Raw genomic sequence first — 27,880 nt, 5'->3', positions numbered from 1 at the left:
GCTAGTCGCCCGACGCGCTCCGACACCCATGCAAATGTCCCCATGTCCCACGAGTCTGCACTCACCTGTTCTGTTCTGAAGAAGAGTAAGAGTGATATCACAACGAGCCTACGTTGTTGTTGTTGAGGGTGGTCGTATACAGTCGACAAATTAACGTCGATCGCTGCACGTGGTAGGGGTTGAGTTATGGAACGCAACAGTCACGCAGCCAGCAGCGAGCAAACAGTGAACGGGTGGATGTGGAGTGGATTGGGGGAGGCGTGCAGAGTCGGGCAGCTTGGGATTGTGGATGGTCGCTGCAAGGGAGGATGAAGATGAGAGTGACTAGAAAAGAAGAGTCCAAAGTGGAGAGGGCAAGGAACTGGGGAGCTGATAAGAGGCTAGGGGAAGGAGGCCAGGAGGGGCGCCGAGGACGGAGCAGAGATTCTCTGTGATCTGTGAGTGAGAAAGAGCACGAGGATACGTAGGTGAGTGTGAGTGTGTGGGAGAATGAGAAGCAGAGAGGAGAAAGGAAAAGAGGAGATGAGGATGGATGGCGGCGAAGGCGTAATAATGAATGGGCCATGGGCCATGGGCCATGGGCTGCGGGCTGCGGGGAGAGCAGCTGCAGTGTGGACGCGGCGTTGATCCGAGTTTGGTCAAAGCTTCATCAGCTATTCAATGCATACCGGCATACCTTTACAGATTCCTCAAGATCTAGGCCGGCATGCAGGCACCGCGGAACAGCCGCCAGCGGCGGCACAGCCGTGCAGCTAGCGTACACATGCCGGACATGGGCATGGGCGGGAGTCTTTACAGATGCTTTGCATGCTCGCTACCGTAGCGAGCGCAGACGAGACATTAGGTGAGGAGCAGTTGCCGATCTCGAGCTCTCGAGTCCCAAGTTGCCCGCGTGTCCCTGAGATGTACCTCGGCGTCACCCCGAAGCCACCGACGTCGTCGTCATTTCTCCACTTGTGCTTCCTTGCCACCAGCTTCCAGCCTCAACGCACGTTGGGGGCGTACTCGAGTCGAGCTAATCGTCTACATCGTCTACTCATATCCTTCTTCATCTCTCGTTATCATGCCCCTCCACAACCCCCTCTGGTACGCCCTCTTTCTCATCCCCTCCTAGCGCATGGCGCAATCGCTCACAGCAGGGAGATCGCCGAGCCTTACCTCGTCGCTACAAAGCGATACACCGTCCCCGACCCCACGTACGGCCGCTATCTCCTTCCACACCATGCACCCACCGAGCGCCTCATGGCCACCCCCGGCGTGCGCCATACCTTCCGTCGCGCGTTTCTAAAGCCGTTCCACGATTGCAAGACCTGGCACGAGGCATACAACACTACAGAGATCGTGCATTCAGACCAAGTCAAGCTCGAGCAAGCCGAGGTCGAGCAAGGTGTCAAGCATGGCGGGCGCTGGCTCTTCTACTCGGTTTGGGAGATGGACGAGCCCGAGGGCGGATGGGAGTGCAGCGGCAAGGGGCGTGGGCGTGACCTCGTCCTCGTGCATGGTGAGTCCAGACGCCTTCGGCAAGCCGGCAGCTCGGCAGGGCGTTGGCTGCGCCGGAGGCTGAACAGTTGAGAGCACGTCGCTGATCACAGGGCTGAGTGATTACGGATTGCGATACTCGCCGCATGTGATCCACTTCCTCAAGGAAGGTTTCCGTGTCATCATGCCGGACTTGCCCTCAGTGCGTCGACGAGTCCGAACCACAACTAACGGCAGTACGGTCGCTCAACCGGTGTCAACTCCTACCTCCCCTCGCTCGACCTCCTCCCCGCCGCGCTGCACGTTGTGCTGACGGACGTGGTGACCTGGGATCTGAAGCAGGGCCGTAAGCAGCAGCAGGTCTTTCTCAGCGGCGCGTGAGTGGTCTGCACATCAGTGTAGCATGCATGCTGACAACAGATCGATGGGCGCATGGACTGTGTAAGCTTGACACATGCTGACATTGCTCACACCAGCCTCTTCTACGTGTACCGCTACCCACCGAGCGAGTCGGCCAAAGCCGTCGCTGAGGCGTCTTCGAGTGACAAGCCGGCTCCTCCCCGCCCACAGGTTGCAGGCGTGTTCGCCCTCTGCCCAATGGTGGAGGCGTCTCCCGAGTCGCGTCCGTCGGCGATCATCGAGTACATTGCAAAGAGCATCAAGTTCTTTGCGGGCTCTTTACCACTCGCGAAAGCCGTCCGCGGCAATGTGTCCGACGACCCGCGCGTGGAGGAGGACTTCTTCGCCGACCGTGAGCTTGAGCACAACGTAGATGTCTGAACTCAGCGCTGTGCTACCATGGCCTGCTACGCGTTGGGACGGGCCTGTCGCTGCTCGACGGCATGACCGAGCTCAATCAGAATGCAGAGAAGATCAACATTCGTAAGCTGGTTTCTCAGAGCCGAGCTAAACCCTCAGCCATCCGCCTTATTCACGGCACGTCAGACCGCGCGACGTCTCATGCTGCCACTGAGCGTTTGTTCCACCGCCTTCCTCACGAGGATAAGCAGTTCGAGTTGTATGAGGGATACGAGCATGGTGAGGATTCTGGTCTGAGGGTATCAAGGCTGACAACAGTCATGCTCAAGGTTGGTGTCGACGAGGCAGACGACGAGAAGCGCCAACGTGTGCTCCGAGACTGGACTGACTGGCTCCTCGCGCGCTGCGATTAGAATTTGAGATGGTGTATTACTGTGTGATAGATTTATAGAGTTTGCATGGTCGTCTCCGCTCTTTGCGGATTCGTGGGCGCGTTTGTTGCGAAGGCCGCGGAGGACGTCGTAGCATGCGAAGGCAGCGAGCGCGATGGCAGAGGGATGGGAACCAAACAAGAGGATTGTGCCACATGCACGGAGAGATGAATAACGCCGTCCACCATGGCTTGTGATGGGAGACGCGCTTTGACTTTTGGCCGCGCGTCCAAGGTGGCTCTGGTGGCTCTGGGCGGAAAGGGCCAAAGGGACACCCGGGGGGCGTGGGCGCAACAGGCACGGGTTGAGCGTGGGGTGGGAGCCTGTGGGAGCCTTGGGCCAAATGCCTGTACGCGTTCAGGGTACGCGTCTGTCCAACGAGCACAATACACCACACTTCATGCGCCTGGGGCGTACGCGGGTGCGCCCGTCCCTTCTCTGGCTTAGCCTCCGTCTCCACCCCTCGCTGAGCTAGCGCCAGCCAGCCAGCACAACACCTTCCTCCCTCACTCCTTGATTCCCCTCCTCCTCCTCCTCCAGACTCCATCGTCTACTTGCTCGACAGACTCTTCAGTCAGCTCCTCGCTCACGTCGCTTCGAGGTCACAGGTTTGTCCCATCTCCCTCTTCATCAAAGGTAAGCTCCTCATCACCACTCCTCTCCCCCACGCCACGTAATTTGAATCGCTCACGCCCTCCCCCTCCCCCTCCCCCCTCCCCTGCGCTACAATCTCGCACCCATCCCGTCCACCCAACTTATCCTGTCCTTTCCCATCAACACTTTCCACTTTCCTCCCATCGCCCTCCTCCTCCTCCTCCTCCTCCTCCTCCTCCAGCTAGAACACATCTAACCACTCATTAGAAACCACCATGCGTGAGGTCATCTCGGTAAGTTGTCTCCTGCCCTCGGCCACGGCGCGGACTGTGCGGTCGCCGCCGAAACACAGTTCTCGCCAGTGGCGCGGCGAATCGCGGGATCACGCTCACTCCATTCCAGATTCACGTCGGCCAGGCCGGTACGTACACTTACGCGGGCGCGTACACGCGCTGCATATAGGACACGCAAGCCCCGCAATCGCTAACTGCTAGGTGTCCAGATCGGTAACGCCTGTTGGGAGCTCTACACTATCGAGCATGGTCTGAGCGTACGTGGCGACGTGGCTTATGGGGCGCTTTGACTCACACGCAGCCCGATGGCCGCCTCATGGAGACCTCGGCCTCGCACAATGACGACGGCTTCTCGACCTTCTTCTCCGAGACGGGCAACGGCAAGCACGTTCCCCGCTCGCTCTACGTGAGTTTCCATTTGCCGCTCCCAGCTAGCGATAAGCCGATTAGAAGCGGCAAAGGTGGTGATGGAACGTAACACTGACTTTCCTTACAGGTCGACCTCGAGCCCAATGTCATTGACGAGGTCCGCACCGGCACCTACCGCAGCCTCTTCCACCCCGAGACTATGATCACGGGCAAGGAGGACGCCGCTAACAACTACGCCCGTGGTCACTACACCATCGGCAAGGAGCTTGTTGACTCGGTCCTCGAGCAGGTCCGTCGCCTCGCCGACAACTGCTCGGGTCTCCAGGGCTTCTTCGTCTTCCACTCGTTCGGCGGTGGTACCGGTTCGGGTTTCGGTGCCCTCCTCCTTGAGCGCCTCTCGACCGACTACGGCAAGAAGTCGAAGCTCGAGTTCTCGGTCTACCCCGCCCCCAAGATGTCGACTTCGGTTGTCGAGCCTTACAACTCGGTCCTTACCACCCACACTACTCTTGAGCACTCGGACTGCTCGTTCATGGTCGACAACGAGGCGTAGGTTTTCGCGGTTTTCATTTTGCGAGAGGATCACCCTAACACGCAGCATCTACGACATCTGCCGCCGCAACCTCGGCATCGCCTCGCCTTCGTTCACCAACCTTAACCGCCTCATCGCGCAGGTTGTCTCGTCGATCACCGCGTCGCTCCGCTTCGACGGCTCGCTCAACGTCGACCTTAACGAGTTCCAGACCAACCTCGTCCCCTTCCCTCGTATCCACTTCCCCCTCGCCACCTACGCCCCAGTCATCTCTGCGGACAAGGCCTTCCACGAGTCCAACTCGGTCGCCGAGATGACCATCTCGTGCTTCGAGTCCAACAACCAGATGGTCAAGTGCGACCCCCGCCAGGGCAAGTATATGGCCTGCTGCCTGCTCTACCGTGGCGACGTTGTCCCCAAGGATGTCAACGCTGCCGTCGCCAACGTACGCACCAAGCGCACTATCCAGTTCGTCGACTGGTGCCCGACCGGTTTCAAGCTCGGTATCTGCAACGAGCCCCCCGCTCTTGTCCCTGGCGGCGATCTCGCCAAGGTTTCGCGCTCGCTTTGCATGCTGTCCAACACGACGTCGATCGCCACCGCCTGGGCCCGTCTCGACAACAAGTTCGACCTGCTCTACTCCAAGCGTGCCTTCGTCCACTGGTATGTGGGCGAGGGTATGGAGGAGGGCGAGTTCAGGTGAGTTTTGTGTGGGGAGTGAGGGACATGGGGCACCGGATGGTATCCCAGTTCCCTCTCCCGCGCTTTATCCTTTGTGCTTACACTAACCCCCAAGCGAGGCGCGCGAGGACCTCGCTGCGCTCGAGAAGGACTACCAGGAGGTTGGCGAGGAGAGCATTGTGAGTTGGACTGGTAGCTGGTTTGCAGCTTGCCGAAAGGCCTACTCATTCGCAATCGCTAACGACCACAGGAGGACGAGGAGGACGAAGGCGAATACTGTTGAGTCGCCGCGATGAAAAGCGCTAACGTACAGAGTTCCGTTCGGCGAGGAGAGCTTGGAGTCTTTCGTAGCCGTCGTGGCCATAGTCGTGTAATTCTGCACCCGTATGGGTACTCTGGCGCTGCAGCCTTGTAGCAGCGAGTGGGCGGGGGGCAGGCAGGGAGAGACTAGTTACTGGCTTGCACTACGGAAGGGTGTCGATATTGCCTGCCAACTTGGGAGGAGTGGGGATAGCAATGTTCAATCAGGAGCCACGCCGAGCTCAGCGTAACGCGCATTGACGTGTAACGCGCTACATGACCTGAGGTGGGCATTGTGGACGGCATGGAAGGGTTGTGCGTCGGTCTGACAGGCGGGTGCAGGATCGCAACGTGCGCGCGTGCGCGATCGTGCGAGAGGGATCGCGGTATTGGTGTGGTAGACGTGGCCTGAGGGCGCAAGGGCAACGCCACCGCGGCAAGTCGTCGGTGAGCCAGGCACGGAAGACAGTCGCGCCGTCGCATTCCTTTTAGATGATCGCCCAATCACCCGGTTTGGCTGTTGGCTGCTGCATCTCATGCGCCTCGCTGAATACCTTGCCTAGGATGCGGTTGCAGGCGCTGCGAGCCTCGCGCCGACGATGCTACGTGCAGTCCGGCCCGCTCACCACACTCAACCTGGCCTGCCCTTCACTGCCTCAGACGCGCAGCGTACAATACATGATGGATACACACCTCGCTACGAGTCGGCGCTCCGCAGCCTACGCTATCCCGGGCAACACCTGGCCTATTCTCTCCGTCATCTCGTCGACGTCGCCCTCGGCGCCGCCGGTGACCTGCGCAAGCTGAGCGCGCAGGAGATCGTTCTCGCGCTCGCTGCGCGTGCGCCGCCCGCGCGCCGGCACGCCGGCGTACTTGTCGCGCATGCGCTCGTAGCGCGCGCGCTGTTCGCGCGAGACGCTCGGCCGCGTCTTCTGCGCGGCCGCGACAAAGTGGCCGGCACCCACGCGCATGGGGGGCAGGCGGGCGTCGCCCGTGTCGTTGTCGTTCTCGAACGCGCCCATGTCTTCGAGCGCGCCGCGGAGCGCGAGGCTCGCGGCTTCGCGCACGAGCGCAGCCACGTCGGCGCCCGAGAAGCCGTCGCACGCCTCGCTGGCCACGAGGCGCCCGATCGCGTCCCAGTCGCCCTCGGCGACGGGCGTGCGCGTCGTGTGCGTGCGCAAGATGTCGACGCGCTCACCCGCAGACGGGAGGTCCACGTACAACAGCTTGTCGAGGCGCCCGGGGCGCACCATCGCGGGGTCGATCATGTCGGGCCGGTTCGTCGCCCCGATCACGTACACGGCTTTGCGCGTGTCGAGGCCGTCGAGCTCGGTCAGGAGCGTGTTCACGACGCGCGCGGACGACTCGGACATCGAGTCGTCGCGCCGCGGCACGAGCGCGTCCAGCTCGTCAAAGAAGATGACACATGGCGCGGACGCGCGCGCGCGCGCAAACACTTGGCGCACAGCGCGCTCGCTCTCGCCCACGTACTTGTTCAAGAGTTCGGGGCCCTTCACCGAGATGAAGTTGCAGCGGCTCTCGTTCGCCACCGCTTTCGCGAGGAGTGTCTTGCCGCAGCCGGGAGGACCCCAGAGCAGCACGCCGGACGGCGCATCAATCCCCACAACGTTGAACATCTCCGGATGCCGGATCGGCTGCACCACCGCCATGTGCAGCTCGTCGCGCACTGTGCCGAGCGCGCCGATGTCGGCCCATGTCACGTCCGGCATTGTGGCGAAGCCCTCGCGCTTCGCCGACGGCTGCACGATCTTCAGCGCCGCCGTAAAGTCTTCCGGCACGATGGTGAGCGAGCTCAGCTGCTCGGGCTGGAGGGGGTTGGGGTGGCGCGTGAGGAACTTGGCGATCGGCGTAGCGAGAATCGCAGAGGGCAGGGACGCGAGCGGCCCGTCGTCCAGCACCATGCCCCCAATGTCGGGCTCGGCCGCCATGACCTCGAAGATGCGTTTGACGGCAACCACGCCGGCTTCGGTCGTGAGCGCGGTCAAGTCGGCGCCGACGTATCCCGGCGTGGCTTTCGCAAGCCACCGGATGTCGACGTCGCCGCTGAGCTGCAGCGACGAGCAAAGAACGCGTAGGATCTCCTCGCGCCCCTCGACGGACGGCACACCCATCTCGATCTCGTGGTCGAACCGCCCGGCGCGCCGCAGCGCCGGGTCCAGGCTGTCGGGCCGGTTCGTCGCCCCGATCATCACCACCGGCTTGTCCGACGCCGCCAGGTCGTCCATGCACGTGAGGAGCTGGGCGACGATGCGGCGCTCCATCTCGCGCTGTGCCGTCTCGCGCTTCGGCGTGATCGCATCCACCTCGTCCAAGAAGAGGATGCACGGCGCATGTTTCTGCCGTCAGCCACCCCGCCGAAGATCACGCACCTTGGCCTCGTCAAAGTGTTCGCGGAGCGCGCGCTCGCTCTCCCCGCTCATGCCGGAGACGATGCTCGGCGCAGACACCGTGATGAACGGCAACCCGAGGTCGCCCGCGAGGCATTTCACGAGCTGCGTCTTCCCGCCGCCCGGCACGCCGTGCAGCAGCACGCCGCGCGGCCGGGGCACCCCCGTGTGCGTGTAGATCTCGGGGTGCAGGAGCGGGAGCGCAACAATCTCCAGCAGCTGCGTGATCTGCTTGTTCAGCCCGCCGAGCTGCGCGAGCCGCGCATCCGGCGGCGCATACTTGTCGTCCTTGTCCTTGTCGCGCCGCAAGCGCCGGCGCTTCGGCGCCTCCGGCTCCTTGTCCGACGTGGGCTGCGACGCCGCCGGCGTCGTGTCCGAGTCGTTCAGCCCGATCTTGCGCGCACGCTTCTTCGGCGCAGCCGCCGCAGGCGCCACTTTCCACGCGGCCGTGAGGCTCTGGTTGAGGCTCGTGCCGGCGTTCATGGTTGTTGCGGAATGAGATGCTTCAGAACTTTCAGTAGCACCTCCACCGCGAGACAAACTTTTACACGTGGCGTTGCGATTTCGACCTCCGTATCATCGCCACCCAGAGGTAGAGGAAGTTGGATGCCGACCGTCAACAATACCTTCCAACCGTATACACTCGTCAACATGGACGAGGAAAGACCATCGTCGCCAGTCGCGAACGGCGCGTCGAGGAGCAAGAGCCCCGAAAAGCGGCCCGCGGAGGAGCAGGAGAAGCCGGCAAAGTAAGTGTCCTGCGTGTTGGCGGCGGAGCTGACGCCAGGCGCCAGCGTACTAGAGGAGAAGACCAGGCGCGCGGGCGGCGCATGTTCGGAAACATCTTGGGGACACTGCGCAAGTTTCAAGACGAGGACAAAACTGCGAAGCGCAGCGAGGCGGTGAGTGTTGCTGTGCCGGTCGGCGCGTGGCGCGGCGGCGCACAAGTTGCGAACTGCGAAGGCGAGGTGGAGGCGGACTGTATGAGTTGCTGCGGCTAACACCAGGCCAAGCGCCGCGAGGAAACTGCCGCGCGCATTGCCGAGAAGCTGCGGAGCGAGGCAAGCACGCAACAAGATCTCGCGAGTGCCGAGCGCGAGCTGCGTTCGCTGCGCCTGCAGACCGACAGTGCAGGATACCTTCTGGGGCACCGCGAGATTGCAGTGAGTACCGCGCCGTTCTCTTCCTTCCGCTTCTTCGCATGATTAGTCACTCTTGCTCCGTCTTTCTACCCACGCGCCTGTATCTCCCCCCGCTGACCCCAGATGCGCGCTCGTCACCGCTCTCTCCGCGCAGCCTCCGGCTACCTCTCCACCACCTCCACCCCCGGTACACACGACGGCGCACTCTTCCCTTCGTCGCCCGCGCCTATAGCACAACGCCGTGGTGGGCCCGCGACATCGCTCTACTTCCTCCCAAAGGAGTTGCTGCCACATCAGGAAGAACAGCTGAAGGCTCGGGAGGAGGAGATCAAGCGTACGATCGCCGAGGAGCAGGAACAATTGGAGCGCGATCAGCGCACGACGAAGACCAAGGCGGAGGAGAGTGAGCGGGTTATTGCTGACTTGGAGGAGAAGGTGCGCCGCTTGCGCGCGATGAAGGCCGGGCGGGGAGAGCCGTCCCCCCGGCGCGACAGTGAGCGGCAAAGTGAGCGGGTCAGAGAGCGCTCGCGGCCGCGGTCAAGGTCACGGTCTCGCTCTCGCTCTCGCTCCCGTTCGCGCAGTATGCGCTCTCGCTCCGCCTCGTACACCAACACGCGGCCATTAGATGACGAGATAGAGGTCGAGTACTGAGTCAGGCCGTAGAATGCTCCATGATACAATGTATACACTACCACTACCACTATGCGCCGCCGTACAACAGGCTCGCGGCGCCGCCGCCCGTCCCTGTCGCATCCTTGATCGTCATGCGGCGCAGCCGCTCGACCTCGACGGTGAGTTCGAGATTGTCGCGCTCCAGCCGCTCGGCGCGCTTGCGCACATTCTCCGCGACGTTGATGTGGAACGTCGGGTCAGGGATCTCGCGCGGCTTGTCGTCTTCCGAAGGCGTCACGGGGACACTGGGCGCGATAGCGACGCGGGTCTCCAGGCGTCTGGCTGTCAGCGCTGTCCCTGTCTCACCACCTCCCACCATCCTGCTCAACTCACCGTATCGTATCGCTCTGCTCGCGGCAAATCTTCTCGCGCGCCCGCAGCATCGCCTCGAGCTCGGCACAGCGCGCCTGGCTCGCAATCGCGGCCGCACGCGCCTCGCGCAGCGCAGCGACATCCTGGTCCCACAGCAGCTGCGCGTCCGTGAGCTGCTTCATGCGCGTCTCGTAGTCCTCGATGTGCCGGACCTTTGGGGCGAGCTCGAGCAGCTGCGCCTGGAGATTGAAGCGCTCGTTCTTGACGGTGCCGAGCTCGTCGCGCATCTCCTTGGCCGCGACCTGCGCCTCGGCCAGCTCGGTGCGCAGCGCCGTCGCCTCGGTCATCCAGTTTCTGCGCTCTTCGCGGAACCCTGACACCTTGTCGCGCAGCTGCTCCTGCCACTTGACGTGCTTTTGCTGCGCCTGTGTCGCTTCGGCGCGCTGCGTCGTCAGGTCGTGCGTAAGCGTCGCGATCGTCTTCGCCTGCTCTTTCAGCCGGTTGACAAAGTTGTGGATCTCGGCCTCGTCGGAATTGAACCGCAGCGAGTTGCGGTGCAGGCGCCCGATGTGGTGCACAAACTGCCGCCGCAGCCGGTCGTTGTACAGGCTCTCGAGGCGGAGCAGCTCGTTCTCGACCTTGAGCCGGCGGATGTCGTTCGTGTCCGAGCTGCTGCCCGCGACGGTCGGCTCGGCCTCTCTCGCCCCGTGTTCGAGAGGATCGAGGTCGACTTTCGGCAGGCGGAAGAACTCGAACATGGCATCGGCGTCCTCGCTGCCTCCCGCCATCAGGTGTGCCATTGAGATGAATTCCGAGGGGTCGTACCGCTCCCACCGTTTCTCGTCCGCCATCTCCTGTGATGACGTGTGCGTGATAACGCTGTGGTGCAGCATGAAATCGCTGATGAGGGGCACGCAGCGTGCCTGCAGCTGCCCCGGCTCCCACACTTCTTCCCACGGTACAGAGTAGATTGGCGCTACCTGCTTGACGGCAAAGTAGGCAGGCTGGTCGCGCATAAACGCGATGATATTGGACGGCCACGCGCCGTACAGTCCAACAAGGAGCAGCTGCACGACACGCTTCTCGGTGGGCGTTGGCACTGCAAGCTTCTCGTACTCAGTGGTCGAGAGGGTCCAATCCATCGATGCCGCTGGTGGCGGTGTAGTCGTCACTCCAACGGTCTGCTGCTTCCCGGCGTCGTAGAAGGGGCGGTCGCGCCAGCACATTGCGCGGCCAAGCACAACCATCAGCAGCGGGATGTACCGTCGGAGTTGGAGGAGGGAGAAGGGGAGCATGATGACGAGGGCTGACAGGCCCAAGCCAAAGAGGTGGTTGCTCGTGTCGAGAAGCAAGCTCTTGAGCATGATGGGGAAGAAGTCGTGACTTGCCAGCTGCGCCATGGGTGTAGATGCCGTCGGCGTGTCTGGTGTGTACGGCACGCTCAGCATGATGTACTGGACGATGTTGAGGATGCCGAGGCGAACTGATGGGTCAGAGTACAGATCTTTGCACACCTTGAGGAAGGTGTCAAAGTTGGCTGCGCCCCACGAGCCAACGACCTCGCGTGCGCGATCAGTGTTGGCATTCGCGGCGGCCTTGATCCAGGCATGCACATCGTATGTGCCAGTGCTGAGGCTGCGCGCGAGCTCGGCGACGACGGGAGCGAGCGCTGGCCCAGGATCACGCATCCACGCAATCTCGAGCTCCTCGAGCAGCTTGTGTGGCGGCAGCCGCGTAGAAACTTGCACGATAGCATTGCGCGCCTCGGGTGTGTCATTGACCCGGGCAAGGCTGTCGAGGGAAACGACGAGCTCGTCAACGTCACGCCCGCTCAGCTCGGGGAGCACGAAGTCTGACAGGTCCTGTGGGAACCCCTCGAGGCGCTGGAGGACTGGCGTTAGCGGGGTGAGAGCGGAGACGCACCTTCAGCAGCGGGGCTCATGGCTGCTGGTCCAGCTGCCTGTTGGGTTTCGTGTGAGTATCGTGATGGGGATGGGAGTGGACAAGTGCTATCTGGCGGCAGGCGGCCATCGCAGGTGCCAAGCGACAGATGAGGAACGGGGCGCGTCATTATCACGTGAGCGCGCGGAATCAAATGTAGTACGTTGATGGACTCGAGGGGATTTTGGTCATGTGACTGTTTTGGCTCCGCTTAACAGGGGATGTGCCTGACTCGTTCGTTCACATCGACTAATTGCCCGAAGATTTGACTTCTGGTGGCCTCCTGCAGCGCAAGAACCGTGTACTCTGCGCCACTGTTCTTCCAGATGCCGTGAACGCTAGGTCCCCACGTCCCCACAGGCCAACAGACCGTGGCCAAGAAGATGCATAGACGGGGCCGCTATTCGCTACCTCCCGAAAATCTGTTCACGCCGTCCACCCCTTCGGATAATGAGCTGGAGCTGGCTGGCCGCGGCCTGGAGTGGGGTGGGGACAGAGCGGGCCTGGCGGGGGGGGGGGGGATGGAAGTTTGGGATGAATCTCGGGGGTAGGTAGTTGCCTGATTTGGAAAGTGTGGCACTCGGGGTCGAGTAGCGTGGGTGGCACGAGGCGGGCGAGGAGAGAGGAGGCCCACAGGGTACAGGGTGGGGGGGGGAGAGGGAGGGAGGGAGAGGGAGGGAGAGACGCACAGTCGCCACAGATCGCTCGAGTGCAGACTCGGGGCAGGAAGAATTTGTGTTGACAGATTTGGAGGCGAATCGAATTGGAGCAGGAGGCAACTTGTAGAAATTGTAGATGAAATAGATTGAGATGGATGAGATGATAGACCGGGTAGATGATAGATAGATGCAGGTCGTGTGCGATCGTGTGCACTGCTGCTGCTATACGCACGTCGGGAATTGTCATGCACAGATTATTGTAATCAGCGGCTGCAGATTGTCACCATCCATCTCTCTCTCGAGAGCTACATCCACTTACCCACACATTCACATCCACCACCCAGCACCACCACCAAGGTTCCAACGACTACTCAGTCCACCCACCCTCGCATCCATCCTCGCTTCGCATCATCATCATCATCATCCCCACCACCACCACCACCACCATCCATCCCTCCTCATTAACTCTCATCCCGCCATCCTCCTCTTGCCACCACCGAGTACCTTGGTCAGCATCTCTCCACCTCGCCTCCCAACGCACTCGCCACCATTCTCGACAACTCATCATTCCTCACCTGCCCACCATCACCACCACCACCGCCACCTTCACCATCTGAACACACCACTCGCCACCCAACATGCAGCAGACACCAAGCTTCCTGCCCATCCCGGGCGGACACAAACCATCCCCTAATCGCCAGCCCAGCTTTGGCAGCGGTGGTATGGACACCTCGTCGCGTTGGGCCGACGGTGGTGGCATGATGATCTCGAGGTGAGTTGGATGGCTCTATTATTATTCAACTAGCTCACACTCAGTACACCACCGAACGCATCGCCCAGCTCGAACCCCCACAGCGGTTTCCATCCCGGATCGTACGGCGCGCCATTGTCGTTCTCAGCTCTCGCACTCGGCGCAGCGCAGCCTGGCAGCTCACCATACTCGTCCAGCATGGCCATGAGCATCTCACCCCCTCGATGGGGCGGCCCGGGCAGCTTGGGAGGTTTTGGGAGTGGCAGCTTTGTGGGCAGTGTCGGTGCGCTTGGCACGAGCTTTGGGCGGAATGCAGACAGCCGTCAGCGCGAGATTGAGGCGAGCTTCGTCAAGGACCTGACGTGCTGTGGGCGCCAGCTGTCGGGCCTCCACGAGTTGTTGGAACAGTGAGGGTTCTGCAGCCTGGGAAATAATAGCTGACGCCAGCTACGAAGAGGAACACGCCAACCTCGCACCTGATATGCGCATGGCCGCCATCAGTGCAGTGCAATCAAATAGCAACGGCACCAAGCGTAGCTTTACGCCCAACACGACGTCTGTGTCCGTGTCCATGAACCACAGCGATGTGCCTGTCCTCCCCGGTATGATGGACATGGACATGGATGAGCCCGTGCCCACGCCTACCGCCCTGTTCCCTCAAGCCAGCGTCAACCTCAACCTGGGTTCAACGACGACGCCAGCAACGAGCCCGTGGGCAGGCATCTTCCGCGGCGCCGCCAACATCCAGCCACCGGCATGTGTTCCTCCTAGCTTGTTGTCGTACGCGCCGCCGCCAGTGACACCTCCTCAGCCCGCTCAGCAGCAACAGCAGCAGGCCCAGACGCCAACAACGCCAACACAATCCCACGCGCAGCCCAAGCTCTCGCAGGCCGAGATCGAGGCGCGCGTCTTCAAGAAGGCGGTCAAGAAGGCTGAGCAGCGCGCCAGCAAGGAGGTGGGAGAGGATGACCCGGACGTGAGTCACAACTTGCTGGAATCCAGCTGACCACCAGGCTCCCACCGAGAAGCGGTTCCGTTGCCCAATAGAGGGTTGCGGGAAGGTGTACAAGCAGGCCAACGGGTTGAAGTACCACCTCACGCGGAGTATCAACTCTGGACACGGCAACGTTGCGGCGATGGGCGGGCTTCTGTCCCTGCTCAACGAAGACAAGGTGTAGCGCTACACGAGTGTACATTATGTTTGTACCGGGCACCGTCGTGGTTGTATAATGGGTGCGCCTGTCCTCTGCGTGTGATACTACTCCTGTATTAGTGGACAGTCGAGCTGGGGTCTGAGCCTTTTACATAGATATAGAGATGTATGCTCACTACTGATTACTCGAGGTGAGCTGTGCTGTGGATGGGGTGGGCACGGTGGGGTGCAGCCTGCATTGCTGTGGTGGTACAAATTTCCACAAACCTTCACATTCCGCCGTGACACCTCCACCTCCCACCGCTATTCGGCAAGCTGCCGAGGTCAACAATCCCCTTTCGCCCTACACGACCACACAGCAGCTAAGCGCTAAGCAGGTACAGAATGCATAAGAGTACAGAAGAGTACACGCTAGTCCTCGTCCATGTCGTCGCCCGACTCGTCACCGCCCTCCAGCTCAGCGCCCTGCACGAACCCAGAGCCCTTTGTCCACCTGGATCCGAGGTTGATGCGGAAGTCTGCCATCTGGACAGCGAGGAGCTTGAGAATACGGCACTTTTCCGAGCTGAGCTTCTCGCCCTTGCGGCACAGGACGTGGGGGTTCGCGAGGCTCGGCACGCCGCGCACAAGCTTGGTGTCGAGGCCGAGCTGGCGGAGCTGGGGGTCCATCGAGTGCGGGAAGGGGTCGCCATTGTTGTCCTCGCTCCACGGCGTGAGCAGCGGGCCCGCGGGCAGCGCAACGTCCATGCTCGCCTTGTGCCCCTGGCGCGCATACTCCTGCTTGTGCCACGTCTGGAACCACTCGAGCGTCTCGTCCACGGGATGCGACGTGCAAAACAGCCCCAGCTGGCCCGTCAAGCGCTGCCGTCAGCGCTATTTCGTGGTTTCTCACCTTGCCCAGCTCGCCGAGGCCCTCGGCGTACTCTGTCTCGGGGTCGGTGCCGAGCGCCTTGGCCATAACGCGCGTCTTGCCGAAGAAGAAGCGCCCCGTCCCGCGCCACTGCTGGCGCACCTCCTTGAGGCCTTCGTTGCGCATGTCGCCGACGCTGAAGAGCCACACGTGGTCGTACTCGTCGATGTTGAGGCGGATCTCGTTCACGAGTGCGACCTTGGACGCACGCGTCGTGCGCCCCGGCGTCTTGGTGAGGGTGGTCACGCGCTGGCGTTTCGACTTGGGCATCTCGGGTTGGTGGGTGGTGGTATGGTGCCACCGAAGAGATGGTGGACTTGAATTTTGAGACGGCTCGCGGAGGTTACGTAAGGTCACGCGGGAAGGTGGCAAAGTGCCACATGTGGGATGCCGCGGACAATGCGGTGCGGCGGGTGCGGCATGCAGCACACGCAGGCACAGGATGGTGTTTAGTGAGATCCCAATTCATACGACCACTGCGCGCCACCGTAGCTGCATAGTGGCTGGGGATTCTGCAATCGGTACACAGTGCGGAGCTGGGTGAGTCAGCGTAGGCTGTGCGGATAGCATGCACGGCGAGCAAGCGAGCAAGCGAGCAATTGAGCAGATGCAGCGGTTGCATTGACGCGTACGGGCACATGACATTTGAATAGGTCTAGGCAGACCGTGTCGAGTTGTTTACTGATACATTGAATTGAATAGAATGCAAGGAATAGTGAAAGCGTCGAGTCAGCCCATCTCCAGCCAATGAGAGACCGCCCTCAGCGGACGCGCATTACAACACCCCACATCCCCAGTCTACATAAAGCGACAGTGCATCCATCACTCATCTTCATCCCACAACTCTTTCCGTCCAACCTCACATCCGTCCACATCCACACCAACAACCATCTCGAGTCATCGCACCAATTCAATGTCTTCTCAGGCCCCCATTGCCACCGGCGACCTCGCCTCCCTCTCCCGCTCCAACCCTCCCCCGCCCTACCCGGGAGAGGGCTATGACTTCACCCCCACGCCCCAGAATGTCAATCGCCCCCGCCTCCCCGAGCCGCGCCGCAACCCCTACCTCCGCAGGCGTACGTGCACCCCCATCTGACCAGCAGCAGCTCATCCACAGTCCCCGAGGATGCCACTCTTGTCAAGTTCCAGACCATTGTCCGCGAGGGCAAGGAGATAATCATCGGTCGCATCAAGGTCCAGACTGTGAGCTGACGCGTCGGTAGACCTCTCTGACGCACAGCCCGAGAGAACCGGCGCCCAGCACGCCTTCATCCTGCGTCGCTACGACACGGATGCCGTCTCCCTCACTACCATGTTCAAGGTTGCCTTCCCTGGATCGACTGACGAGGAGGAGAGGCGCGAGATGGACTGGGTAAAGATCCTCCCCTTCCAAAGGCCAGACTGATGCCAGGTTCGTTCCTCGTACGACACTAGCGGTACCAACGGCTCGCGTGACTGCAACACTGTCCGCCTTGCTGGCCAGTGGTGAGTGATCTTTTATCCCAGAAGCGGTGGCAAACAAATGCGTTGTTGTGCGCACAGACCTTTGATTCCTTGCCATTTTCTCTCTCGTGTCTTATCAAGTATAGTCACTGACCGCTCAGGGTGAGTCGTCACCTCGCCATCCACCTGGCCCCGGCCTACAACCTCACGGAGCTTGTCATGGCTCTGTGCAAGGCTGCCCCCGACCCGAACATTTCGTACCGCAAGTCTCAGCGGTCGCAGGCGGCCGCCGATGAGCTCGCTCGCAGCCGTCAGTCCCACCAGCAGCTGACTGCTGCTCCTGCTGCTGGCACCTCGGCGCAGCCGGCTCAGCCGGCGCGCGTTGCGCCCAGCATGATGGCGGATGAAGTCAACGCGCCCGTGCCCAAGCGCCAGCGCCCCGCCGAGGCTGAGGACCGGCGCCGCCTCACGCTTGAGGCCACCACCACGGTTACTGCGCCTTACGGCCGCGTGGTTGACATCAATGCCGAGATTGAGTCGGCCAAGCAGCTTGTGCGTGACCTGCGCCGTGAGCTCCAGCTCCGTACCGCCGCGGGCGAGGAGCTTGAGGATCTCGGCGGCGCCGAGGACGAGAACTATGCGCGTGGCCGCAAGCGTGCGGCCAACGCTGATGCGGCGGTTGTTCCCGCCGGTGCTCCGTCGGGCACGGAGCGCGTTATCCGCAAGAACAAGCGTGTTGAGCGGGACACGGAGAATGTCAAGCAGATGGCGTTTGGCGCCATGCTGTTTGGCCTGGGCGCGGCTGCCGCCGTCTTCTTCCCGTCGCTCGCTGCTCAGTACATGTAGGTAAGAGTGTCCGTAGGGTTTGTGGGTAGGTAGTGTCTCTAGTGGTCTTGTGTTTCTCGGTAGATAGAACCCCCCGATAGCCTGTAGCCCGTAGCACCATATTTGGTAGTCGTCTGGGATCAGGTGAGTGCGGTGACGGTTTGTAGTAGTATATAGTGGTATATGGTATAGGATTTGGTTAGGTGGGTGTTGGTGGCGACGGCTGCGTGGCTGACAGTGGGACAGTCGTGATGAGTCTGTTGCTTGAGTATCAGATATCAGATACTGGAGATTGGAGAATGCCATCCAAGTCATATGTGCTTAGCACGCAGCATGTCAGTGACACATATCCACGTGTCAAATCACTACATGGCTACATGACAGACTGCAGAGCTGCAGACATACGAGAGTACCAAGGTTGGGTTCGGCGCCACCGCCTCGTCACCGCCGCCGCCCTCCGCCCTCCGGCGCTCTCCTCGACGCCGAAGAGGCTAACCTTGTCTCCAAGTACAGTATATCCCCCAATCTTGCCACTCCCAACTGTCCCCCGGCCCCCAACCCCCTCCCAAACCTCCCCCCTCCCCCCCCCCTCCCCACCCCCAACCTTCCAATACGCCGGACTCAGGGGTCGTCTCGCCCATCCAGCGTCGGCCGTTCCACTTCCCCTCCATGCCCTCCACCCTCCCCCTTCCACCATGCTCCCCCCCCCCCCCCCCCCACCCCAAAACATACCGTCGTCTGGGCAAGACGGGAGTAATACTCTATGAGCCGTCACGTCAGCCTGGCGAGGGTGGCCGACGCGCGATGTGATTCCCACTGCTTGGGCGTAGGAGGCATGAAACGTCTCCTGTCGTGGTCGTGTACAGCGGGCATGGGCATGAGGGCCTGGTAACTCGTGGCTGTTGCAACTGCCTGGAAACTGGCCTGTGCCTTTGACGAGCAAAGCTGCCCCTCTGCACTCACTTTACGACCTCCCACGCTGCTACGCTGCCCTTAGTACTACCTCAGAGACGAGACGTATGCCCGGCCGCCACGCGACGGACCTATCCTGGCGTGCGCCCAAGGATGCGGCGCCGCCGGCAGATCGCCCGCGCGGGCTGGGCGCGGGCGTGTGCGGGCTGCCACCCGTTCCTGGCCCTGTACCCCGCACCCCGCATGTCCGACGACCCTCTTTCTGCTTCTCGGTGCCCTCGGTGTTATCTGTTGGCCGTCAATGTACTGTACAGTACAGGACAGCATGCTGGCTGGCCGCTGGTACGGGGGTAAACCCTATTGCATACAAACACTGGGATAGTGGGCGAGACGAGTGTTTGGTCGAGACAGAGTAATACTGTCCAGAGGCACGGAGTGGAGGAGTGGAGGGATGAGGGAGGAGGGGGGAGGGAGGAGAGGAGAAGAAGGAAGAAGGGCGATCGGAGTCATCGCCACTGCCAATCATCTGCCACTGACGACTCCCCGAAAGGGACGGGCAGGCCTCTGCTCCTGCGCCTTGGATGCGCCTGTGGCTCCCCCGCCATGCCCGCCACTCGGCCACTCGGAGAGGGATTCCCTGGGTCAGCGGCCAGCAAGCGACAAGTTGTTGCTCGACTCTGTCCAGTCCTCATCATCACTCTCCTCGTCTCCGTCGACATCCTCTTGATCCAGTTCATCATCAGACACATTCAATATCATCTTGTCTTGTCTCACTCCGCCCCTCATCACGATCATCATCATCCCTCTCCGCCGCCCCTCCACGGCCTCGTCCTTCCTCACGCGCCACCCCACTCCACCACTCCACCTCCACCTCATCTCCCAACACTCCGCCGTCCCATCTCTTCTTCATCCTCTCTCTCTCTCTCTCCATCAACAACATCTCTCGCCCTGCCGTCAACTAACTCCCCCTCCCTCCTCCCTCCCCTCGCCCCCCTCCCCCCTTCCCCCTCCCCCTCCCCCTCCCCCTCCCCCCACCTCCCCCCCCCCAAAGCCCAGGGTACTCGCGTGCACGCGCCTACCTCCGGTCAGCGCTGCCCGCCTCCGCCTTGAACCCCGACATGACGATGCGAGCATCTAGACCAGTGTCCGTGACGTTGGGCACCCTGGCGACCTCCCCTCCTTCACCCTCCAGCTCCAGACACCCAGACCAGTTGACTTTCAACACCATGGCAAACCAGTTCTCCGTCCCAACACGCCAGCTCTCAAACTCGAGTATCCAGTCGCATCAATCTCTTCCACACCCTCACCCTCACTCTTCCCGGCACCATCATCTCCATCATCATCATCATCATCATCCTCACCACCACTCTTCCTCGCACTCGCACGGCCCCGCGGGATTCTCCAAGCCAATACCCATGGAAGCAAGCGCCAGCGCCAGCGGAATCCCACGCGAGAGCGTCAGTGTCGACCGCTCACGAGGTGGCGACCGCTGGCTCGACCGCGACCGTCGAGGCTCAGCGAGCGTGCCGCCGTCCGTGCCATCTTCTGCGTCTGGATCCAAGAATAGCAGTTTTATCGGCACGCCCAGACTCCTCTCTAGGCGTGGCTCGACGAGGGAAGGTCGTTCAATCGCCGGACACGCCGCCGCCGAGCTCAAGGGCAAGGGTAGAGAGGACGTCCAGTCCGAGGGTGGATCTCCAGAGGAAGAGGTGTAAGTCTTCTTTCCTCATGCGACAAAAGTAACCTTTTCGCTCACACGACAGCATCGAGACAGCCGAGCTGCGCCTTGACCGTGACCCTGGCACCGGTCGCAAGATGATCAACCAGTACCTTGTTCTTCACGAGATCGGCCACGGGACGCACGGCCGTGTCCGCTTGGGGCGCGACATGTCCGTCGACGTTCCTCCAGAAGAGCTCGAAGCCGACCTTGCCACCGGCAGCGGGCCTTTTTACGCTATCAAGATTGTTGAGCGCAACCCCAAGACGAAACGATTGGCTGGTTTGGGGCGTCAGCGCGCCCTCGCCCGCAGTGGCGGTGCCAGCGCCGCAAAGCTTGTTGCCGAGAACGAGTGCGTTTGCCCCTGCCTCCCTCCCGTGGGATCGTAAGCTGACGTGTATCAGGATCCGCAAGGAGATCGCAATTGCCAAGAAGCTCCATCACCCCAACGTCGTCCGAATGAAGGAGATCATTGACGACCCAGAGTCGAGCAAACTCTACATGATCTTTGAGTACTGCGACGGCGGCGAGGTCGAATGGAAGGCAGCCGACGGTGGGCCCGCCCTCACTCTGGCGCAAACACGGCAAATCTTCCGAGACACACTCCTCGGCCTTGAGTATCTCCACCACCAGGGTATCATCCACCGAGACATTAAGCCGAGTAACCTGCTCAAGTCGGGCGACAAATACAAGATTTCTGATTTTGGCTGCTCTCACTTTTCTGAGGCTCTCCTCTCCGCCTCGGCTGTTGGTGGCGAGGAGCACTATGTCGATGACATTGAGCTGGCCAAGACTGCCGGAAGTCCGGCATTCTTTGCGCCCGAGATGTGTTACACCGATATCCCTGAGGAGGAGCAGCAGCAGCAGCCCAAAGAAGTCCCCACGCTCAAAGTCCGCCCCCCATCCGGGACTGACGATGACCGCGGGCGCCCAGGCTCGTTCACAGTCCTCAGCAGAGACAAGGAGCTCACCCCCCGGCCACAGCCACAGCGTGCCATCTCCACTGCTTCCATTGTTTCCACTCGCAGACCACGACTCCCCATCACCAACGCCATTGACGTGTGGGCGCTTGGTGTCACGCTGTACTGCCTCTTGTTCGGCAAGACGCCCTTTGACGCCGCCAACGAGTACCTCCTCATGCAGGAGATCCCGATCGCAAAGTACAAAGTCCCTGCGCGACTCAGCCGCGATGGTCTTCCGACGGACGGCTCCAACATCGAAGCAAACGAAGTGTTAGACCTTCTGAGCCGATTGCTAGAAAAGGACGCGTCGAAGCGGATTTCGGTGGACGGAGCAAAGGTACGTCATAGTGACGAATTTTGATAAGGTTGCGGGAATTCAAGCTCACGCGTCAGCATCATGCTTTTTCGCTACGTGGCCTCCCAGACGCAGAGGCGTGGCTCGCCTCCACCGACCCCCATGCTGAGTCGTACGTCACGGTGACAAATGAAGAGGTTGCCGCGGCAGTCACGCGCGGGGGAAGCATTCGTGAGAAGTTCCGACGCGGAATCAACAGCATCTCACGAAGGCTCGGCTTTGGGCGGCACCGCAGCCAGAGCATCACAGACGCGAGTGATATCAACGGCGAGCACTCTGGGGGATCTGCCTCGGGCACAGATACGACGACTGCGACCCGGCGCGTCGCGTCTGACAATGGCACCATTCCCACGCAGAGCAATCTTGCAAGACGCCTGTCGATGCTGTCGCGGGATCGCAGCCGCGCAGAGTCGCCCAGACCTGGGCTCCTGGCTTCGCATCTCGAAAGAGAACGTAACACAAGCCCGTCGACACCAGTGCACCATGAGGAGTCTCATCTCCGATTGCCAGCGAGCAGCGAGGCCACGCCGCGCCTCATGCCATCGGCCACGTCACTGGACAAATACCGCAGTGACTCGTTCCGGACCGATTCGCCCACACGCCCTTCGCGTAGACAGTCGTCCGACGTGACGGCTGACCTGCGCCCGCGCACCGGATCCAACGCGTCCTCGTCCGCCGGTTCCGTCCTAGCTCTGGGTCGGAACATTTTCACACGCGGCGAGAGCATGAGCAAGCGCGGCTCGCAGCGCAGCGTTAGCGGCCTGCGCGACCGCGGCTACACGCACTCGTCGGAGGAAACGGACAACAACGTGTTTGTGGGCTCATTTGCGTCGTCCAACGGCGCATTCCCTCGCGCGCCGTCGTCCGAGTTTTTGCGCGGCCGCAGCTTTGATGAGCTCGGCAGACGCCAGAGCACCGACACCTTGGAGCCTTCCTCGCCGTCCAGCCCCAGCCACAGCGCGATCGGGCACATGAGCCCCGAACGCGTCGCGTGGCCGTCCTCCTTCCGCGGCGGGTCCGAGAGAGGCGGCCTCCCCGGCCGCCGCGGGTCGACGCTCAGCGAAGATATCCGCCCCGTGATGGAGGACGAGGAGGTCGATTGGGACGGGGGCATCCCCGACTCGGACGACGAGTCGTCTGATGGCCAGGACGGCCTGCCAAAGGGGCACGGGATCACGTCGGCGCCGGCCGACTGGAACCTGAGCGAGTGCATAGAGGCCCTAGAGCGCCGCGAGCGCCTGCGTCACTCGCCCGTGCGCACGCCCGCGCGCTCTCTCCTCCGGCCATCTGGTGGGATCGACTTCTCGACACTGCGCACGGGAAGCCCCCACCGCGTCCCCCCGTCCGCCTACACCCCTCTCGCCGCTAGCGTGCGCGCGCGCTCCCCCCTCACGCTCACGGAAGGCGTCGCCACACCGCACCAGGCACACACGCCTGGCACGGCGACCCCAGCCGCGCCGGCGACGCCCGACGCGTTCGCCGATGCGCCCGAGGACGACGACGGCATCGTGATAGCTGCGCGTGGGCGGCGCGGCTCCGCCCTCAGTCGCGGCAACTCTGTGCGCCGCGGCATCGCGTCGCCCGCGCCGCCACTCCCCGTGCCAGCGAGCGCTGTTGCCCAGCGCCTCGCGTCATAGACGATTTGCATCTTGCGTTGTATTGCATCTGTATAGCTACCATAGCGCTTGTAATGCCAGCTGTGCTGGGACCTGAGTTAATGAAGTGCGGAAGACAGCGAGGAATGCGGATCACACACGCAAACACTCCTCGTTCACCTGGATCAGCTGACCTTGATGACTGACTCCCAACGCCACCGCCGTCCCGTATGTCTCACAGGGTATAACATGGTTGTACAAACAGGGTATGGCTGTAACGAGTGTGTATCAAGACGTCTCAGGTGACTACCCTCGGCTGACCATGGCAAAGCGCGCGCGCCAATACCACCCGGGACGCGACCTGCTCCACTCACCCACGCGCCGCATCCACTCGGCCACGCGGCGGCGCGCCATGTCCACGCTGCGGCGCCACCACCACTGGACGCGCTCCCACGCGCTCTGCGGCGGCGAGGGCGCCCAGAGCCACTCGCCCGGCGGCGTAGGCACGTGCACGTTGAGGGGGCGGTACACGGCGCCGTGGGCGCTGCGGGAGTGGCCGCGCGGCGTGACGCGCGGGACGCGGCGCAGCGGCGACGGCCCGCGGGGCGGGTAGCCGTTGTCGAGGTCGGGGGCATCCGTGTCGCGCGCCATGGCGGCCACCGCGTCGTACAGCTGGCCGAGGATGCGGTAGACGCGGCCCGCGGGGGTCTCGGCGGCGTCGGCGGGTGGTGCAAGGGGCAGGGTAGGTGACGGAGGGGGGTCGGGCGACGCGCGGAGCGTGCTCTGGCCGCCATCGACGGGCGCGGAGTCCCCGGTGGTGGGGGGCGCGGGGAGGTCGCTCGGGTCGCGCGCTAGGTTTGCCTCGGGCGCTGGCTCAGCCGCGACTGTCAGTGACGGTACCGGTTTGCGCTGGATGCGACGCGTCGGGGTCTCGGCCGGCGCAGCGTGCGCAGCGGTATGCGGGAGTGGGGGTAGCGGCTTGAGGTGTACGTTTGGGATCGAGGTGTGGGCCGGCTTGGAGTCTGGTGCGGCAGCTGGCTGCAGTGGCTCGAGCTTGTGCGGTATCGTCGGAGCCGGCATAGTGACCAGAGCGGTCGGCGGCTGCGTGAACTTGTGCGACACCTCAAGAATCGCGTTGCGGATAGATTCCGGGGCGTCCACCGGCGAGGTGTCGCGCAGAGGCTTGAGTATGCCGCGGACGGGTTTGGGCAGCCCTTGTGCCGGAGGTGCGGGCACACTAGCAGCGGCCGCCTCTGTGCCCGCCGACTCGGTGGGCTGGTTCGGCGGCGTGACCACGGTGTCGTCAACTGGGCCGGTGTCACTCTCTGGCGTGTCGCTCGAGTCAACGTGCTGGTTCGTGATGTAGCGAACGTCTGGGTCCGAGATGAAGCGGACGTGGGCTTTGTGCGGCGTCGGCTTCTGGTCGTCGTTCACTAAAATATAGCCTGGCACCATCGAACCGGGGTATGCGTTCACATTGAAGGACTCGGGAGGGGGAGAGGGGGGTGGGTTGGGATCATTTGAAGCGTTCGCGACTGCAATAGTGACCTGAGGCTTTGCCTTGATTCGGCGAGTGAGGTTCTTGAGGCGACGACCCAAGCCCAAACAGCCCGTGGCGACCTCATCCGAGTGTGGGTCAGAGGCCGGCCTGCCCCGCTGCTGCTGCTGCTGCTTGAGTTGGTCCGTCTGCTGCTTGTGCAGTTGTTTGAGCTGGTCCCTTGCCGAGGATGACGAGCGGCGCTGCTCCTCCTCCTGTATCGCCGCGAGGAGGCTCGGGGTGAGTGACGGCGACGGCTTGCGGTGTCCAGGTCCGCGGAGAGAGACAGGCGAACTGAGGTCAGGATGGCGGGTGACTGGCCGAGGCGGAGATGGGTCTATGGGGAAGCTGTGGATAGAGACTTGCGTAGGCTGAGAGGGCGACGAAGGAGGAGGGGCCGGAGACGGAGTGGGCGGAGGAGGCGAAGGCGGCGAGGGACGCGGAATGGGCGGGAGCGGTCGTGTCGGGCGCGGAGGGCGGCGCGGCGTCGCCGGAAGCAACGTGCTGACTGAGGTGGTCGGGAGCGGGGCATGGGGAGTTGGAGAGACGGGTGAGTTTGGAGGCGCGGGCAACAGATACGTGGGCGAGGTGGGAGACACGGGCGAAACGGGAGACGCAGGCGCAGCAGGGAACGTTGGAGGTACTGGATACCCGAGTGGGGCGGGAGGGGCAGGTGCGTTGGGCGATGCTGGCGGGCCCGAACTAGGAGCGGCGAAGAAGTTCGAACGCACAGTTGCAGCCTGGGTCGGCGCGAGAGCTAGGATGGGCACCAGCGGCTCGATAGGGGATAGCGGCGCCAGTGGCGGGAGCTGAAACACCTCAACAACTGGAGTGCGGGGACCGCGGCGCCACATGCGGCGCTCTTGCACTTGCAGTCCGCGGTCGACGAGCTGGGCCACACCGCGCTGGTGGGTGAGCGGGCACCAGCCCGGTAGGTCGGGGAGGTCGGAGAGCTCCGCGAACCGAGTGCTGGTGTGCAAAGGTGGCGCCGTGTTAGCACGGATGGTCGCGTTAGGCGAGGACGCCTCGGGAGGGGAGCGAATGGACGATGGCGAGGACGTCTCCTCGCGTGAAACAGACTCCCTGCGCACAGAGTAGAGCGAGGACATCGGGCTGCCCTCGCGAACATCGCCTTCGCGGTGCAGGCCGGCGTCGTAGGCGCGGCGCGTCTCGCGGTCGAGGAGGAGGTTGAAGATCGCATCGCGAAGCTCAGAGCGCTCGACTGATGTTATGAGCGCTGCACGCTGCGTCACGCTGCCTGTCAAAGGGGAGTTGGACGTGCGGCGCTGGTCAACGTGCACTGCGTACAGGCGGCGTACTGGTGTCAGTGGAGATGGTGGGGGCGGGCTCACGCTCGGCATGCTCGATCTCGGGCCGCACTCCGAGGAAGGCGTACAGTGTCGTAGGGGTGATGGTTGATGTGGGGCGGATGGCACGGCGACCCGTAACGATCTCGTCCTCGACCGAACGGAGGCGCGCGAGGCGCGCCGACGAGATCGAGCGTGTGCTGCGTACGCTGCCTGTTGGCGAGGGGGGAGTGGGGGGCCGGGTCGGCGTGGATGGGAGGGAGAGGGAGGCTGAAGTAGGGGAAGAGGGGCCAGGGGGAGAGTGTCCGTCGCTGGAGGTCGCCATGGTGAGTAGTTGTGAGTGAGGAGTCATGGGTCAGCGCGCGCACCATATAGTCCTCCGGCACCATCACTCGCGCCTGCTCGCAACGTGCTGCACCCATCGCCATCATGTATTTGCTAGTGTGCGTGCGAAGTCCCCCACACGTCCGGTGACGGAGGAGGAGAAGGGGTACACGTTAGGGAGGCATCAGTTCGGCGCTGTCAAGAGGGGAGGGGAGGGGAGATGTCAGTGCAGTGTGGAGTGGAGGGAGAGTGTGATAGCTGGAGGGATGTGCAAGTGACCACCTACGACAGAGTGATCACCGAGGGCCAAAATCGCGTGCAGCAGTGGCAGGCGGTGAGGAGGTGATGTGGCTGTCGGTGCTATCAGGAAGCCCCCGCACATTGCCGCACCTCCGCACAGCCGCCCCGCACGCGTCACGGTGGCGGAAAAATCAGCGGACCGTTCGGCGTGCTCGATAACCCTGGCCCACAATCTCAGCTTCACGTCATCCCCCCCTCCTAGACTCTACTTCAACCATTCTCACGCTCCACCACTTCACACCAACACTGGAATGGACACGATCATGATGCAGATCTACTATAATTACAGACAATGCGTCTCGGCGCCCTCGCGCGCATGCAATTAGGGGGTCGAGTGATGGGATTCGGACGGTGCGGATCTAGAATTGCGGGGACTCGGCTAAGGCGGGACTTGGCGAAGCTGGAGGAGCTAGACGGTTGCGGGCGCGGGGGCTGGCGCGTCGACGGGCACCTTGCGCACGGTGTGGAGGGCGATGCGCTCGGCCTTGGTGAGATTGCCGCCCTGCTCGAGCATGTCGCGCCACGAGTGGTCGGCGGGCTGGACGGGCTTCTTACCCTGCGCGTTCACGCCGGCCATGACCGCCGACGCGATCAGCACGCCGACCGTCAGGCCCTGTGCGTACATACGCGCCTGCACCAGCTTCTGGGGGAACGTCTGGTACTTGTTGCGCGCGACGATGCCGAATGCAATGCCGAGCGACGCGACCCACGAGCCGCCGATGATGCCGTACTGGTGGCGATTGGCGAAGTCCTTGATCTTCTCGCCCGTGCTCATGGCCGCCCAGCGGGCCTCGGCCTCCTGCTTCTCGCGCGAGAGCTCGTCCCATGCCACGCCGCGCCACTGGGTCTCGGCGATGTAATGCTCGCCGGCCTTCTCGGCAAAGACGGTGCCCACGGGCACGACCATCATCATCGCGAGGAACGCCTTGCCCGGCAGAGGAAGGTTGCGGTACACGGGGTAACGGCGGGCGAGGGCCCAGTTGGTGGGGATGAAGGCGAGGGCGCCGAGTGCTGCGCCCTTGGTCGCCTGCTTGACCACATGGTTGAGGTAAGCCTTGTTCGAGGACTGGGGTTAGCGGGCGGAAGAGGATGAGGGAGAGGCGGGTGGCTCACGTCAAGATACTTGGTGTCGGAGGAGTCAGACATGGTGAGCGAGAGTGGGGGGGTGGCGTTGGCGATGTGAGAGGAGCGTGAGAATGGAGAGTTGGGACTCGATG

The 27,880-nt window shown here is 62.5% G+C and overlaps 10 protein-coding genes across 10 annotated transcripts; 6 read left to right on the top strand and 4 right to left on the bottom strand.

The window, feature by feature from the left end:
* Positions 1 to 1,063: 1,063 nt before the first annotated feature.
* Positions 1,064 to 2,651, top strand: COLE_05024 (uncharacterized protein; the record flags this gene model as incomplete). The annotated part of the gene is made up of 9 exons (XM_018426117.2): positions 1,064 to 1,086; positions 1,140 to 1,501; positions 1,593 to 1,681; positions 1,717 to 1,856; positions 1,900 to 1,920; positions 1,956 to 2,230; positions 2,266 to 2,361; positions 2,398 to 2,517; positions 2,557 to 2,651. 9 exons carry the CDS (start codon positions 1,064 to 1,066, stop codon positions 2,649 to 2,651), a joined length of 1,221 nt encoding a protein of 406 aa, XP_018275118.1.
* Positions 2,652 to 3,538: 887 nt separating this feature from the next.
* COLE_05023 (uncharacterized protein) lies at positions 3,539 to 5,421 on the top strand (the record flags this gene model as incomplete). The annotated part of the gene is made up of 8 exons (XM_018421041.2): positions 3,539 to 3,556; positions 3,666 to 3,684; positions 3,758 to 3,813; positions 3,858 to 3,962; positions 4,053 to 4,474; positions 4,524 to 5,156; positions 5,254 to 5,317; positions 5,389 to 5,421. The coding sequence occupies 8 exons, from the start codon at positions 3,539 to 3,541 to the stop codon at positions 5,419 to 5,421; spliced, it is 1,350 nt and encodes a 449-aa protein (XP_018275117.2).
* A 736-nt stretch (positions 5,422 to 6,157) lies between these two features.
* COLE_05022 (uncharacterized protein) lies at positions 6,158 to 8,329 on the bottom strand (the record flags this gene model as incomplete). Its single annotated transcript, XM_065626381.1, has 3 exons — positions 6,158 to 7,294; positions 7,391 to 7,795; positions 7,829 to 8,329. 3 exons carry the CDS (start codon positions 8,327 to 8,329, stop codon positions 6,158 to 6,160), a joined length of 2,043 nt encoding a protein of 680 aa, XP_065482322.1.
* Positions 8,330 to 8,497: 168 nt separating this feature from the next.
* Positions 8,498 to 9,639, top strand: COLE_05021 (uncharacterized protein; the record flags this gene model as incomplete). Its single annotated transcript, XM_018424596.2, has 4 exons — positions 8,498 to 8,595; positions 8,634 to 8,748; positions 8,854 to 9,009; positions 9,112 to 9,639. The coding sequence occupies 4 exons, from the start codon at positions 8,498 to 8,500 to the stop codon at positions 9,637 to 9,639; spliced, it is 897 nt and encodes a 298-aa protein (XP_018275115.1).
* Positions 9,640 to 13,210: 3,571 nt separating this feature from the next.
* COLE_05020 (uncharacterized protein) lies at positions 13,211 to 14,501 on the top strand (the record flags this gene model as incomplete). The annotated part of the gene is made up of 4 exons (XM_018424594.2): positions 13,211 to 13,344; positions 13,389 to 13,730; positions 13,771 to 14,299; positions 14,337 to 14,501. 4 exons carry the CDS (start codon positions 13,211 to 13,213, stop codon positions 14,499 to 14,501), a joined length of 1,170 nt encoding a protein of 389 aa, XP_018275113.1.
* Positions 14,502 to 14,887: 386 nt separating this feature from the next.
* On the bottom strand, positions 14,888 to 15,656 carry COLE_05019 (uncharacterized protein; the record flags this gene model as incomplete). The annotated part of the gene is made up of 2 exons (XM_018424593.2): positions 14,888 to 15,337; positions 15,369 to 15,656. The coding sequence occupies 2 exons, from the start codon at positions 15,654 to 15,656 to the stop codon at positions 14,888 to 14,890; spliced, it is 738 nt and encodes a 245-aa protein (XP_018275112.1).
* A 643-nt stretch (positions 15,657 to 16,299) lies between these two features.
* Positions 16,300 to 17,675, top strand: COLE_05018 (uncharacterized protein; the record flags this gene model as incomplete). The annotated part of the gene is made up of 5 exons (XM_018421039.2): positions 16,300 to 16,462; positions 16,504 to 16,589; positions 16,627 to 16,758; positions 16,798 to 16,871; positions 16,991 to 17,675. 5 exons carry the CDS (start codon positions 16,300 to 16,302, stop codon positions 17,673 to 17,675), a joined length of 1,140 nt encoding a protein of 379 aa, XP_018275111.1.
* Positions 17,676 to 19,792: 2,117 nt separating this feature from the next.
* On the top strand, positions 19,793 to 23,237 carry COLE_05017 (uncharacterized protein; the record flags this gene model as incomplete). Its single annotated transcript, XM_018423457.2, has 4 exons — positions 19,793 to 20,277; positions 20,330 to 20,635; positions 20,688 to 21,582; positions 21,639 to 23,237. 4 exons carry the CDS (start codon positions 19,793 to 19,795, stop codon positions 23,235 to 23,237), a joined length of 3,285 nt encoding a protein of 1,094 aa, XP_018278212.1.
* Positions 23,238 to 23,501: 264 nt separating this feature from the next.
* Positions 23,502 to 26,391, bottom strand: COLE_05016 (uncharacterized protein; the record flags this gene model as incomplete). The annotated part of the gene is made up of 2 exons (XM_018426737.2): positions 23,502 to 26,050; positions 26,085 to 26,391. The coding sequence occupies 2 exons, from the start codon at positions 26,389 to 26,391 to the stop codon at positions 23,502 to 23,504; spliced, it is 2,856 nt and encodes a 951-aa protein (XP_018278211.1).
* Positions 26,392 to 27,072: 681 nt separating this feature from the next.
* On the bottom strand, positions 27,073 to 27,809 carry COLE_05015 (uncharacterized protein; the record flags this gene model as incomplete). The annotated part of the gene is made up of 2 exons (XM_018425792.2): positions 27,073 to 27,729; positions 27,777 to 27,809. 2 exons carry the CDS (start codon positions 27,807 to 27,809, stop codon positions 27,073 to 27,075), a joined length of 690 nt encoding a protein of 229 aa, XP_018278210.1.
* Between the last annotated feature and the right edge of the window lie 71 nt (positions 27,810 to 27,880).

This window comes from Cutaneotrichosporon oleaginosum, assembly GCF_008065305.1.
Source record: "Cutaneotrichosporon oleaginosum strain ATCC 20508 chromosome Unknown ATCC20508_contig04, whole genome shotgun sequence".
Taxonomy (NCBI): Eukaryota; Fungi; Basidiomycota; class Tremellomycetes; order Trichosporonales; family Trichosporonaceae; genus Cutaneotrichosporon; species Cutaneotrichosporon oleaginosum.
The sequence above is the reverse complement of the archived record's forward strand: the minus strand, read 5'-3'. Positions and strand labels throughout refer to the sequence as shown.